This window comes from Zeus faber (genome assembly GCF_960531495.2).
Source record: "Zeus faber genome assembly, chromosome: 5".
Classification (NCBI taxonomy): domain Eukaryota; kingdom Metazoa; phylum Chordata; class Actinopteri; order Zeiformes; family Zeidae; genus Zeus; species Zeus faber.
The window spans coordinates 3,443,595-3,459,492 of record NC_137192.1 but is presented as its reverse complement, the minus strand read 5'-3'; the positions used below and the strand labels follow the sequence as shown (position 1 = coordinate 3,459,492).

Below are 15,898 nucleotides of genomic sequence, written 5' to 3'. Positions count from 1 at the left end.
ATTTAAGTGGATATCACCACAACACTTGGTAGACATGTATACCATAATGTTTCTGTCTCCCCTGACAAATTTCAGTGGGTTTATTACTGAGTTATGATTTTGGTTGTCACCCGTAAAATATGGGATTGGAGCGTTATCACCTATGTTACTATTAAATAATTAATAATTGTCTCATTGAGGACACCACCACTGTGTTGTTTTAGTGGAGAGAAATGAATGAATTTAAGCACATCAATCTTTAAGCATAATTAATCAGTCTCGTAACTGACGTATTTAGTTTAACATATTTATAGCTAAAATACTTGGGAATAAAAGGTAAAATATAGAAATGTGAAATAAAGAATGAAATCATAAAAAATCAATAAAACAGATAAGAAAATGATTAACTAGCAAATAAACTGATCCCTGATTTGACAGCAACAGTGTGATTATGGTATAATAAACTAAACTAAAATAAAAAATCCTAAATATCATTTCTATGTTATAATCTAAAGATTTTAACTATTCTCCGATCTTCTGCCATCGGTGTTACTTGTAACGAAGCTCTCCCGGGTAGCTTGGCAGCTGGTGAGCCCTTTGATGTCTCTTGCTTCCGCCTGGGACGTGATACGCTCAGTGGGTAGATCTGCCGCAGCCTGTCTGAGCTCTGGGATGTTGTGTAGTGTTGCTTGATGTAACACCGTGGTCAGTCTCAAGGCTTGGTTGGTGAGCAGGTTCTTAACTGTTTTATATCGAACTCGCTTAAAAATGAACTTGCAAATAACGTTGTTGGCTGTTCGACCATGACTACAAAGTTATTATTACTTATTATAACTCGAGAAATAGGGTTGCGGAGTTCCTAAATTTCAAAAGCTTTGGTGACTATAAAAATCTTATTAAGTGAACCTGTAGTGTGTGTTCGCAGGTCCTGGCGGTATTTAGTGAAACAGAAAAAATACAAAGTCATAAAGGAAAAATAAAACAATGCGCAAACTAAAGGAAAAACACATTTTTTTTATTTTCATTTGATACAGGGTGGGCAAGCCGTCTCTTAAGCCGTCACTTCTTATTGTCTGTGAAAAGGGGCGTGTCGCAGGAAGCCAGCCCTGTGACGTTGCATCCTCTAATTTGTATTTTACGCGTAACACTCACTCAACTCCTCCCATCACCTTCAATTCATGGAGTAAATCATTTTTTAACAGTGTGATCAGGAATAAGACATTCAGACATTCTTACACATAACATAATATTTGTGATAAATCCATACAACATTGATTACTAACTACTTGATGTAACAAATTAATATTTGTATCATTTGGTTCTAATTTGGTCTAATTCTAGTGTGTGTTCACTAAGGAAATCAGATACCTCAATCTCGCTTTTATACTGATCCATGTTCATCCATCCATCCTATGTCTAAGAAGACATTCTCACAGTACACTGTGAGAACGGTGTGTGAATCATTCCATCACAGAAAAATAAGTGTTGCCTGACATACATGCCTGTTCTTTACAAGTGTATGTAAACTTTTGACCACAACTGTGTGTGTATGTATGTCTGACACAGGCTCCTATCCACTCAGGATAGGAGCCTGTGTCATGACATTTGTCGATCTGCTCCTGGGCTAATTCCAGCTGGCCCACTCTCTACAATAAATTGGCGTTTACAACCCCCCGTCTTCTGTGTCTCTGTGCCGGAGGGCCCTGAAGACACCACTTGGATGGCGTGTGGAAGGCGAAACTGCCACAGAGTGTGTATAGGGAGTGATATGGAGTTCAATGTCATATGTTCAGGTGTACAAAACTGACGTGTGTATGAGGTGTACATCTCAATTTATATTCTCTCTCTCATATTCTTGTAATTTGTCTTTAGTCAGCTGCTTTAGGAGGAGCAGCTCACCTTGTCAATTTCTGTAGCACCGACACAGTAGCCGGACTGCTGATGACCCAGCGCTATTACAGCTGTCCCATGGCTGGCTTCTCCATTCCGGCAGCAGAGCACAGGTAACATACACACACACATTTTGCATTCAGACTATTCAGGTGAAGGTTAAGCCTTGTTTACATTCCAAAACGGGTTCTGCGCATACTACATTTGGGTGTCGGCAGACATGGACACATTCCACACATGCCCACTCGAAAAAAACTAAAACAAAACGATTTATCACAGGCTTTCATGTTTTGCCGAAAAATGCCTATAGAATACATTTAGGTGGGCAGTGGCTCAGCAGGTAGCGTCGTCTAGTATTCTGAAGTTTGCCAGTTCGATCCCTGGCTCCTCCTGCTAGCATGCTGAGGTGTCCTGATGGCTGCGTCCATCCTTGTATGAATAATTGGAAGTCGCTTTGGACAGACGTGTCTGCTAAATGATGTAAACTTAGCTTGGAAGTGGGGAACACTTCCATGGAAGCATTTCATGGAACTCAGAATGCAACATTCCATGAAACCTATCGTAAAATACCGACCACCAAACAAAGTTAGTTAGAGCAACAAATTTGTCACTTACTCACAAATTGTAAGTGACGATTGTCAATTTGTCTTTTTTAATTCTGTTTTTATTCTGTTCTGTTGTTTGTATGCTGTTTCACAAACCTGCCAAAGAACATCACTAGTGCATGCGCAGTCCGCACACAGGCCACACAGTCTCAAAATCTGCGAGGTGTGGGGACAACAGCACAACTCACGGTGTCTGCAACCATAGCAACTCTTGTCATCACCTCCTGTGCGGCTGTATTGTTTCCTGCCAGTGGACTATCCACTACAGCTGTGCCGTCTTGGTTTGTAAATGATATGACATCAACCATATCATTTACATGTCCTAGCGAGGCCAAAAGCCATTAACAAAAGCCATTAAAAGCTAATCATTTACCACATTTATAACCGTAGTGCTTCTCTCTCTCTTTTCCACTCTGCAGTACAATCATCTCTTGGGGGAGGAACCGGGAGAAGGAGGCCTTTGAGCAGCTGCTGGACCAGTTCTCTACAGGCCCTGTGTCGGTGGTGAGCGACAGCTACGACATCTTCAAGGCGTGCAAGCACATCTGGGGGAACAAGCTGAAGGAGCGGGTCATGGAGCGCAGCCAGGACTCCTGCCTGGTCATCCGACCTGACTCCGGGGATCCTGCCTCTACACTCATACAGGTGAGCAAAAAATACAAATAAAAATTAGCTATGGTAGCTCAAGGTGTCGAAGAATGGCAGACTTTACTGTTGGTCTAAACTAGCCACGAAAAACAAAAGTTGGTAAACGACAAGAATATATTCTCTGTACATAAAGAAAACCATTCAAGACAAAAGGTATTACTGAAAAATAAGAAGGTAATATTTGAAAGACATTAGTCACCGAATCAATGGTGTATCATAAATTCATACAGTGATTCCACTTTCTCCCAGTGCACTTTTGTGCATTGTCCATCTCTTTCAAAAAGTTTTAAATCTGACCACTATTATAAAGATTATTGTATAAAGAAAATCACATTTTGATTGTATTTATTATTTTGTATTTTTTTTAGGTTTAGTGCATATTGTCACATTTTATTGTATATAGTTATGCATTATTATTGTACATTTCCACATTTTTCCCTTATTGCCATTTTATTTTTTATATATTATATTCCATTGCTTTATTATATAATTTTTAACAGTATGTTTATTCTCTTTAAACGACATAGTTCTAAGACAACACATATCTTACACAAACCAATCAAACCAAATAGTAAACAAAAGTGTATATAAAACAGGCAAAGATAAGACAGAAAATAAAGATAAAAAAAAAAAATGGGCAGGAGCAATATTTTCCTAGAAAGTGCATATAGTCATATTGGTTTAAGAGGTACTTTAAAGTGGCCCACAGGTGATCATGGCTCAGTGCTATTTATTCATTTATTTATCTATTTATTTTATTATTTTTTATTTATTATATTCTTCCATGACAAGGCGAATGAACGTTTCGCTTAGAGTAAACACATAGCTATAAGAATTTGTTTATTCCTTGATATGACTAGGGCGGCGGGATATAACCCCAAAATAAACATATTAGGATCAAGAGGTAGCTTTACATCTAGCATTTTGTGTATTATTCGTGAGATCTCACACCAAAAAGTTGCAATCTCTTTGCAATCCCATATGCAATGAAAAAGTTTGCCTTTAGAGTGTTCTCATTGAATACAAATACTGGAATATTATTAATAAACTGATGTCATCTAGCTGGTGTTAAGTAGTGCGTATCAGCCATTTGTATTGTAGCAATCTTAATCTTGTATTCCCAGTTTGTCTATCTCAGAACATATAGTATCACACCCCAGTCATCCAAGGAAATATCCTCCTGTATATCTTCCTTTTCAGGCTTTTAGCCGGTAAGAGGATTCAGATGAGTTAGAAACCAACATGTCATAACACACTGAAATACACCCTATACTATAATAGTTATCAGAGATCAATCGTTCCATTTAAGAAAGAGGTGGAGGAGTTAATAATTGATTAGGGGATGCAGTTATAAAGCTTCTTACCTGCGAGTATTTTTAAAAAGTGGCTGTTCGAAAGATCATATGTGACAGCTACTGGTGAAAGGTGTACCAAGTCGGAAAGCAAAGTCCAGCAAATCAACATGTTTTTTTTTGTTTCGTATTACAAAAGTTTCAATGTTGAAGAACCCACTCAATAAAGCAAACAATAGTTTTAGGATCACTGAATACAATTGGCATTAATATTGATTACTATTCAATACTGTTTTCACTTCGGTGAAAATATTTTTTCACCAAAGTACGCTTGTTTTCATGTGATCTGGGCGCATTGTGTGGGCGTGGTAGTCTATTTGCATCTTGCTATTGTTCCAGAGTTTCGGCTGAAACCCCTCCCATAAACAAATCAGCGCGGCAGTTATCTGCCGAATTAAAAAGTAGCCTACATCAGCAACCTGTGCCTGCGGCGTCACAGCGCTAAATGCAACTTGTATTGCATTTGTTATAAGCAATATGACAACGGGATTAACAGAATTTACCTAATCACCCCCAAGTCAGTCGCAAACATATTCCGTGTTTGTCCATGTGTGAAGACACATGGAGTTCGATTGCAGCTACAGACAGCGGGTCTGAATTATGTTTTATTTTAGTCCCAAAAGTTTAAAAAGTTGATGAAATGTCTCTGAGGGACATTGTGTTTAATCCGTTTGAATGGAACCGTGTTGTTGGGAACCTCTGAGAGAGTGATTTCCTTCCACAGAGACACTGTGAGGCAGTACTCTGTGGACTTACATTTATTTGAGGACAGGTAGTAGACAGACAGCTACCTTCCAACTATAGGAATAAAGTAATAACATGCAACTAGTGTATTGGCTCTCATAGCGATCTCTCCATCACAGTTATCTTCCTCCAGCCATGTGTTAACAGGGCACCTACATTACCCACAATACAATGTCTTAAAGTGACAGGCCCTATCGGCTCAGTCTTGTAATTGTTTTTTAAAAAGACAGACAAAATTCAACAGAAATGACAGAGAAAGCCTCTCTATAAGATATTGTTTATTTTAATGTACATTTAGCAATTTTAACATGTCAGCCCTGCAAGACTGTTTCCTGACAGATAATGACAGGGAGTGGGGGGAGTGGTTGGGGGTGGAGTTCACCAGCTCACCCAACTCATTACCTGCCTCTGAGAAGTGTGAAAAAGCTTGGAATCTTTGAGGGGGATTTTCTCTGCTAGATGAGTTTAGGTGTACCAACATTCAAATAAGCATACCTTCCTCAAATATATTTTTTGAAAGTTTACGATCTATACTGTCATAATCTGTAAAAAACTGAAAAATGACCTTGGCCTACTTGCGAACGAAAACACCAGACTTTATCAGATTTTCGTCTTGCAACATATCCCCCATATCTACCTTGGTCCGCTCTCCCTGGTTTAAATTGTTAATTTCCCCAAATTGGACTAAAACTGGACATTGAGGAGTTTTCTCCTAGCAATTCTTGAATACTGTGCCAAATGTTGATCATGTTCAATACAAATGGTTAGATGTTTGTTCCCTAAGCTTTTTAATATTTGAAGAGTATATGTATGTGTTACGGGTCAGTTTAGATTAAAGTGATTGTGATGTCTACCCATGCTGGGATTTGGGATTTGCTCTGAGCAGAAGTAATAGATGATAGTGTGGATCATAGTGGGATAATGGCAGGGGTAGAGGTATATTTTGAAACAGGTACAATAGTTTTGGAAGCATATTCATTTTAAGTATATTTATTCGCCCTTCAGTGACTTTTAGTCCCAGTTTCACTTTCAGGGCCAGTAGATTCAAGATTCAAGATTCAAGATTCAAGATTCAAGATTGAATCTTGAATCTTGAATCTTCAGTCCCAGTTTCACTTTCAGGGCCAGTAGTTGCACTTTCAGTGCCAGGGACCAATGGTGCCAATGGTTCATCAACTGAAAGTTCAAGGAACGTATTGTTTTTGTAGAGATTGTTAGGGCCCGAGCACAAAGGTGCCAGGGCCCAACAGTCCCTGGCACTGAAAGTGCGAGAAACCTATTGTTTTTGTAGAGATTATTATTATTATTATTATATTTTAATCCAGGCGTATTTCAGGCAAAAAGTATCTGAAGCACAACAACGGCAGTACGCACAGACCGTTTCAGACGTCTTGTCGTTCGAGTTTGATCAATATTGCTCTACATTTGGAGCAGAAATTTGTGAAAAACTCCAGCCACTTGCGAGTATGACATCTAGACAGACAGCATGAGCTGAGGCTGTATTTAAAGGAAGCTGGGAAAACTGTAAAATAAAAAATGTAAAACTTGTGCTACGTTTTACAAAACTCTGCAAACTATAATCGTTCAACGAAGACTTTTTTGGCATCACAGAGTTTCTAAGAACCATTGGAGGAACCAGCCCTTTTTTGTGTCCGCACTGTGTCATCCAGGAACAATCATAATTCTTAATACCGTTCTTCGGGGATATTTAAACTGAACGGCAGAAGAGCAACATGCAGTGGCGTAAGCGCACGTTGATTGGTCCAGATGTAAGTCCACGGTGTTTGTAACTTTGTGTTGCGTTTCACAGAACCCAGAAAACTAATACATACCTAAAACGACGAAACTGGACATAATTATAAATGGACTGGATATAATAATAATAAATATAGCTGCAGGCAGCAATACACAGGGTATTGCTGCCTGCAGCTGTATTATTTATTATTATTATTATTATTATTATTATAATTATTATTATTAGGGCCCGAGCACGAAAGTGCAGGGCCCAACTGAATGTGCCAGGAACCTATTGATTTAGTAGAGATTATTATTATTAATATAATATTAATATTATTATTATTATTATGGTCAGAGCGCCCCCGACAGGCCAACTTGTTTGTAACTCAACTGTACATTCTCAAATCTGCTCCAAACTTCATATATTTGCTTTTTTGCTATTACATTTACATTCCAATATTGAGTTATGAGACTAGCGCCCCCGACGGGCAGAGTGTGGTTTGTAACTCGACTGTACATCGTCAAATGTGCCACAAACCTTTAAGTGACACTTAAGTGCCAATATTGAGTTATGGTCATAGCGCCCCCTACTGGCAGGAACTTTTGTAACTAGACTGTACATGGTCAAATCTGCCCCAAACTTCACATGTTTGATAAGAGTCCCGATCTGAAGACATCTATGTATGTGCCGATATTGAGTTGTAGTCATAGCGCCACCTACTGATAATATAAAATGACATGTCTTATACTTTGATGTACTCCTCCTAATAATATCTTCTCGTTCACGCAGTGTCCGATGGTCCAGAAAGTGCACAGCTGTATCAACCGGCATCCCACCAGCACCCCCGACATGCACAAAGGTGCGAGGGCCCAATCATCGCTGCTTGCAGCTTTAATTTACTTTATAACCTGAAAATAATCCAAAAATAATCTTAATTACATTCAGTGAGGCCGGAATTGAGTTTGATAAGTCCGTAAGGAACAAAATTACGTCATCCGCAAATAGAGTTATGTGATGATCTATATGTCCTAACCTGATACCGGAGATGTTGTGTGTGCTTTTGTGTGTCCTAATTGCCATAGAGAAGGGTTCTATGGTTAATGTAAATAGGAGGGGTGACAATGCCTGTGTTGGACCCCCCAATTGCTATTTAATGAATTACAATTGTTAGTCAGGATTTCAGCTGTGGATTGAGTCTACAGTATCCTTACCCCACAATCCCTCAATTCTGTATCCGTGAACACGTAGGATGCTCAGATAGTGTCCTTGCTGTTTCCTTTCTTCTGTATTTTTGTAATGAAGATCTCTGTCACCAATGGATTGTCAAAAAAGTGCCACCGACCATCGTATGTGACCCTCAATCGTGCTGGGAAAACGTTTCCATACTGGACATCCAACTCCTGCAGCTTGTGTTTGACTCAATGCAATGTTCTCTGTTGTTCATGAAGCTCTACAGAGACATCAGAGAACAGCATCACTTGGCAATCTTTGAAGAGGACTTTACCCATTTGTCTTGCAGCATTCTGCACGCAGACTTTATCTTTGTAGTATAGGAACTTCATAATGAGCGGTCTGGGAGGATCATTCAGATATCCTGCAATTTTAGGTGGATTGAATTGTGGATTGGTTGATTATTTCAAATAGGATTCAGGTAGGTATAGGAACCAAGCTAGGGAGCTTCAACCTCTCAGCTCAGCGTCATACCCAGAATTCCTCATTGTATTTATTGACACTATCTAGCGGTTTTTAATAAGCCTCTTAAACATCTGTACCCTCCCTTTTAAAAATGTCAAGTAAAAGTTTCAAGTACCATCAAAAATCACTGTCCAGTCGGATGCAAATACACTTTTGAATCTGTTTTTATGAATCTTTTACCCAATCTGTTTCTCCGTCGTTGTGTGGCTTGAGAACAATCTTGAATCCACCAAACAAAGAGAAACCCAAGAAAATCGTAGTTCACTTAAAAATAACAATCCAAATTTCTTTGAAACTAGGGTCAATAGTGTGCTTTATAAAAGTAATAAGGACCATTGGGGAAGCTTCAATTCAAGCTTCAATTCAAGTCATGCTTCAATTCATATCCTATGAATTGAAGCATGAATTGTGCTCTATTGAATTGTGCTCTATTTTCCTTCCTCAGCAAATGTATGTGTTGAATTGAACTGGCTTGGTTCTGTTTGTTTTGCCAGGTCATTAAGATTCTGGAGGAGTGTTTTGGCTGCTCGGTGAACTCCGTGGGCTACAAGGTGTTGCCGTCGTACCTGCGCATCATCCAAGGGGACGGTATAGATCTCAGCTCCGTGGAAGAGGTACTTGCACTTTCGATGTTGGCAGGTTGAGAGATTTAGATTTAGAGATGGAGATCTTTCTCTAAATCTATCTCTGTGCAATAGAACTTAATTTATCCGTCCAAAAAGTCTCTGAAAGTCACTTTAAAGTTCATAGCAGAGAAACGTCTGAATATCTGATAGGGCTCAACGGTTTGGGAAAATAATCGAATTGAGATTTATCTAGACCAATATTGCGATTTATTTAAGTTCCTCATCTTCTGTATTATTCACCAAACACAAGCAATAAATCTTTCTATAGTATGACCACAACATTGGATACAGTCAACATATAAACTACTCTTTCCTGTCGGCAAGGCCTACGTGTTGTGATGAAATGAGATGAACTGAAGCATGACTTGAGATGAATAATATATCTTCAACTATTGAATTGTAAAAAGAAAAACTTTCAATCCCAACAGAATATTGACTGGTTGATTTAAATTCAAACCTTGTAATTGTTCGTATGTAAAATTATGCAGTGTTTCAGTAAAATCTCACAACAAAGGATAAAGAGCGGAGGAGCTAAATAAAAGGACCAAATCGTGAAATTATCTTGGAGAAAATAGCAGCGGCGGACACAGCCCGGAAGTTGGTGAAATAGTAACTTTTCAAAATTGTGATAGATATTATAATATATTCAAAAGAATGTGTTTTTTTCAGAAGGCATATTCAAACATGTTTTTTGGCCAATATTGACAGCCCTTTTGGTTAGATTGTGTAACATAAAAAAAACAGCCCTTGCGATTTGAAAATTGCATTGTGATGTGGGTTTAAATTTGATTTATCGTTCAGCCCTAATATCTGATAGCATTTACTCCCAGTGTGATCCATAAACAATACATTTAATACGTTAAATTTAGTCATAAACAAACATTATATAATGTTTCAATGTGTAATTTTTACCATAGTCTGCGTGTGTAGGACTCCTGTCTGACACATCGGGAAAAAAAAAGTTTTCAATACAAATTTGAAAATAGAAAATTTATAATTGTTTTTACTTTCAGCCACTGGGGGTAAAAAAAATATTGGTTCGGTAACGGTATTTTTCAAATACATGAGGTGTAGATAACATAAGGTAAAATTCGGCGCAGGGTTCTACTGTTTGAAGATGTCAATATTATGTGTATCTTGTTTATTGAATGCATAGGCGTTCCCTTCATCCACACTCCCAAGTCTTGATCCCTGCAAATTTGGAGAACTTGGCTATTTCAGTGACTAGCCGCTGTCTCACAGTGACAGCGACTCTTCATTCCGTCTCTAGATTCTGCATAAACTCAGCAATGAGGGTTGGAGTGCAGAAAATGTCTACTTTGGCTGCGGCAGCGCCCTGCTGCAGAAAATCAACAGGGACACCCTCAGCTGCGCATTCAAGTGCAGCTACGTGGAGACCAACGGGAAGGGGGTACGTCACAGGCCTGCAGGGGAGCAGGGCACTTTGAATACTCCTTTGAATTGATCCTCACCACCCTATTATTTTGCCGATTGTCTGAAAGGCCACCTCTAGCCAATTTCACTCCCTGCTTTCCCAATGATGTCAATGATGGCGAGGAAAAGTTAGCGTTGTGACCACTCCTACTAAAGCTTTGAGGCAGGAGGGTTTTTCCCATATAAAATGGACAGAAAGCTGACTCGTTCACTATATTTGTCGCAAAAAGGCAGAACGTGTGTGAGGAAAGGGTTTTATTTCATAGTGAGTGGCCATGCAGCTTGGACAATCATCATGTCACTTTTTGCTTGGTACCATTGTAACAAGAGCTTGAACTTTTGAATGGGTTGTGCTCAAATAGGTTATTTGTAAAAAAACAAAAAAATTAAATAAATCTGGAGCCGGCCTTTTAAGATTTTGTTTTGGACCTCCGGGAGATCTTTATTTGCTTTGATAGATTACCAAAATTATTTAGTTTAGATCTGCACTTTAGGTCATCCACTTAGGCCTTTATTTGGCACTGACTGAGAAAGGTGTATGGAGAATAAAACGTGATCTTTAAGAGTGGGAGTAGGGTTTTTATTAGCGGTACTTACACAGACCAGATCCTAAGCCATGCCTATTTTTTGATACAAATTTTCTTTCTTTATATCAGAAATATTGAGTTAAATGTTGTTTACTACGCAATCAAAACATATTGTGTGTGTGTGTGTGTGTGTGTGTGTGTGTGTGTGTGTGTGTGTGTGTGTTTTAAAAGCCATTACAAACATTAGAGATGATTTTGTGGACAAAACTTCAAAGGAGCTCACTGAGAGAAATGCGAAAACCAAAACGACCCAGAGGTCAACATAGCTTGAAAGTTGCTTTGCTTTGTCTCACCTTGTCTCATCTAGATGGATGTGTACAAGCAGCCCGTGACGGACCCCTCCAAGGGGTCAAAGAGGGGTCGTCTGTCACTGAGGAGAAACTCAGATGGCTTCCTTGAGACAGTAGAGAGAGGGAAGGGCAAGCCCGAAGAGGTGGGTTGAACAGTTTTCTTTTTTAACCCTCACATTAACAGGGGGTCTGAGAGTCCTTTTCTTTTTTTTAAGTCTTACTAAATGTTTTGATTAAAATTTTATAAAACATAGACTTCAAAATGAATCGAATAGTCAGAAGTCAAAGGAAATCCTGGTACTTCTCTGTCTGGGTTTGGGTGGAATAAAAGTAATGATTAGATTTATTCCAGTACCTTATTACTTACCTTGCTGTCTGCCCGAGAGAAAAGTGTTAAAATAACAGTTCATAAAATTATCAAGTTTATAACCCAAGTTTTTCCCAATATCAGACCTGCCAACCTGCACGCATTTTGTGTACCAACCACGCAATTCTTGGTCAATGTACGCAGGTACGAAATGCCAGAGAGAGAGAGAGAGAGAGAGAGAGAGAGAGAGAGAGAGAGAGAGAGAGAGAGAGAGAGAGAGAGAATAACCATACATTTATTGGATATTTAAACTACGTACCTCCGATTGGACCAGATGCTATGACCTGTGGTTCTGTAAGCCCTCCCTCTCACTCACTCAACTTCCTCTGATACGCAGCACACTGAGCGCAGCAGTACTTTATTATCCTGCACACTGCATTGCTGGGGTAAAATGGGAAGTGAGGGAGAAATAAGCAAAAAAATGTGACAGTAATGTTAACATATAAAATGTGAGATGTACGGATCGATCGTCCGGTGACAGGAATTGGTGGGTTTTCACCGGCTGAACGGTGTCAGATATATCCGATTCTGTGCCGGTCAAATTTACACGCCTGATATAGTGTATGTAAAAATGCTCCAATACTCAAACCCGATAAAACATAATGTAAAGTAGTTGCGCAGTTGGCGCTCAAAAAAGAGAGCGAAAGAAAGAAAATGTCGGCTGTTTGGAGGAACTTCAAGGTAAACAAAGAAGATTAGATAAATTGTTTATGTTTTTTTTATTGTTTTGTTCTTAGTGCATGAGCTTCGCTTGTGATTAAAGGCCCAACTTCTTAGTGCATGAGCTTCGCTTGTGATTAAAGGTCCAACTCTTTTTTGAGACTCAGTTCTTGACGAGTCACTCAGTAAAACGAGTTGTTATATTTGATTCCAGTGAACGAGAATAAGAAGAGTTGGCCATTTATTATTATTACTTTTTTTGCAATTTGTTTTGGAAAGGCAAGTACCATATAAAGATAATAGAAAGGTATATTTGTGAGTTCAATTTGAAGTTTGAACTGGACATTTCCATGTTAGTTATACTGTATGTTATGTCCTACTAAAGGTTAGTAGGTAAATTACAGGTTTCATTATACTGGAACTTGGTGACAGTTTTATGTTCTATTTTATTTTATTGGAACTCATGTACAGTTTCGTGTTCCGTAGTGAATAATGAACAATAATAATAACAAACACAATCAGCAAACTCACTATTGTGGTAACTGAAATTGCAGTGTAGTGCGTATGTGCAGCTCTCCTATCACGTGAGTGTGATTAGCTCACTCGATGTATTGATCATTGACGTACAGCAGATATCCCCAAAGAGACCAAATCATAAGAAAATTTGATTTCTCTGATCACAGATATAAACTCAGAATGATCGGACGACAATGTCAAAGTTATTTAATAGTCAGTGTTTTATTATGAGCGTACAATTGAATGCATCGGCTAGAATCGGAATAGGTTAGACTTTTAAATATCAGCCAAGAAAATTGGAATCGGTGCATCTCTAGTTGGTAAACATGTTGGGTGTCTTTATGAGATGATTTGTTTCAAGTGGTGTATCCAAATGATTTGAATTTGTATACTGTATATTGTTAGCAGTGGTCGCTTGCATACGATGTGATTAGCAGCTTTACGAGACAGCTACGGTGTGAATAACTGATGGAGTAATTTAGCTCAGTAACTAACGTCACAGAGACTCCCTGTTATACTGTATGTAGCATACTGTACCGCATACTGTGTCACTGTTCAGGGTTGTTCGTGATGCCGTATTGCTGCGCCGTACTGTTGTATACTGTGCTGTATTATCGCAAACACTACCTCACACTATTCACATTCACATGCCACTTTAATTCACATGCCACTTTAAATGCACATATCTGTATATACATAGGCATATTCCTTCTACCTATTCCATTTTATTTCAATTTATTTTTTATTGTATTTTATTCTATATATTTTTTATCTTATTCTATATGTATTCCACTTACTGTATTACGTTTTAGGAGTCAGTTAGTCGGTCTATTAGAAAGGAATTTTCTACTTTTTATTTTATTTTATTTTTTATTTTTTTCCTAGGACTTATTGTGTGCTATCACCGGGTGCGTTGCATTACATTTCACTGCATATATGTATGGAAGTATGTATATGTATGTGACAAATAAAAATCTTGAATCTTGAATCTTGTTACACTATTGTGATACTAAAAATATTTTACCAAGGTTGGCAGATCTATATACTAATACTTAACTCTGCCCTGTACCAGATACTGCGTACAGTACTTACCTTACTTACCTGTAATACTATATTATTTATTAATAAGGGAGATGATTTGTCCAAAAATCATTCTTTAATATTCTGTCTAAGAAGCATTAAATTGAACTCTCATCTCCCTCCCAGGACATGCTGGTGACTGTGTTTGAGAATGGCTCGCTCCTGCAGGACTACACTCTGGATGAGATCCGGAAGAACGCTCGGCTCCAGGGCGAAGGGGAGGAGTTGCGGCTGGCCGAGCACAACTGTGACCAGAAGCAGCCGGAAGCCCTGCACATCATCAATGGACTGCTCTGAGGGTGGAACTTCCTCAACGTCCCGCTTTCGTGAATGAGTGTCGGGATTTTAGTGTTTTCACATGGGGAGGAAGAGGAGAAGGTGAACTCTTCTAGCAGTCTTCCAACCCCTTTCCCATTGCCCGTCTAGGGTAGGCCACCCGGAGAGGGCTCTGTGCCGGTCGATTTCGATTGGTCGGATTCACTTTGGTCCCAACAGTTGTGGACAACAATAATCAAAAGCTCAGGGTCACATCTCATAAATCTATTTTCTTTACTTCCTTCTTTCTTTCTTCTCTCTTTCCTTCCATTTGCTTATTGGAGATAAATAACAATTTTAACACTTTCAGACCTTCTGGTATTAACACATTCTTGAAGTCCAGAATTGACTGAAGCCTTGCCAGCCCTCCAAATAAATAAAGCATTACCTCAGAATCCCCACAAGGGGGCGCTGTATAGCCACTGAGTGGGGGAAATAAAGGAAAAATGTCTGCCAAAGGTTACTGTAGCACTGCATTGTTGTTATTTTCTGATTTATAAATAATTAAATAACACACACACACACACACACACTAACAATGGCAAATATTATTTTCCATTGTGATAATTATTTAGAAAATATATAAGATTCCAAAATTGCCTCTTCAGTCCCAGCTTAATACGATTTTGGCATTCTGCAATTCATTGAACAGTCTGATAAGTTTCATTTAAATGTCATTGTTTCCCTTTAAAATAAAATGGTTCTGATTGCTATTAAGGCCTTTTTATTTTTTTCCAAAAAATGTATGAAAGAGTTGATTTCACACGTGTAGTTATTGTTTAAGCTGAAATGTAATATGATTATATTAATTATAATCGACCTGTCGTGTCTTTTATTTTTGAACATTAAAACTTGTGGATGTCATTAGTAGGAATGTTTATAATGATGGAAGAGCTGTGATTGAAATTCAAATGTATTTTGTCGCACAGTTATAAAGAAAAAAGAAAGATCCCCACTGGGTTATGTCTGGGAATTCCAATAACAATAAAAAAAAATACACCATCCCAGAGCTACAGCACAGCATTGCCTAATTTCTGTTGTGTTCTCTCTGGTTGAGGATGAGTGATACAGAGCCAAACAATTTGTTGCCATTTTGGATTCATTGGGTTTGTTTCCATCTACATTCTTTTTTTTATTTTCATTGGTGCCACCAGCACAATACAATGTTTGGGGCTTTGAGACAAGATCCTGACCAAAGCTTATAAAGTCCAAGTCAAGGTGTACAAGATGGCAGACTTAAGTACAACAAATTAGTGTCAAGTATGTCCAAACCGTAGTATGCTCTCATAGAATGTGAAAGCCCCAGGATGACTTACTACATTCAATCAAACACTGCACACTACTCATCCCACAATACATTGTGAAGGCAAGA

At 38.6% G+C, this 15,898-nt stretch overlaps 1 protein-coding gene across 1 annotated transcript in view; it reads left to right on the top strand.

Annotated features, from left to right (window-relative positions):
• Positions 1-15,624, top strand: part of nampt2 (nicotinamide phosphoribosyltransferase 2) — a 41,293-nt gene extending 25,669 nt beyond the window's left edge. Inside the window, exons 6-11 of the mRNA XM_080000798.1 lie at positions 1,852-1,982; positions 2,894-3,119; positions 9,146-9,265; positions 10,548-10,688; positions 11,606-11,731; positions 14,338-15,624. Coding sequence (XP_079856924.1) covers positions 1,852-1,982; positions 2,894-3,119; positions 9,146-9,265; positions 10,548-10,688; positions 11,606-11,731; positions 14,338-14,508 — 915 coding nt within the window. The 3' untranslated portion in view covers positions 14,509-15,624. The remainder of the gene's footprint in view (positions 1-1,851; positions 1,983-2,893; positions 3,120-9,145; positions 9,266-10,547; positions 10,689-11,605; positions 11,732-14,337) is intronic.
• Positions 15,625-15,898: the final 274 nt, after the last annotated feature.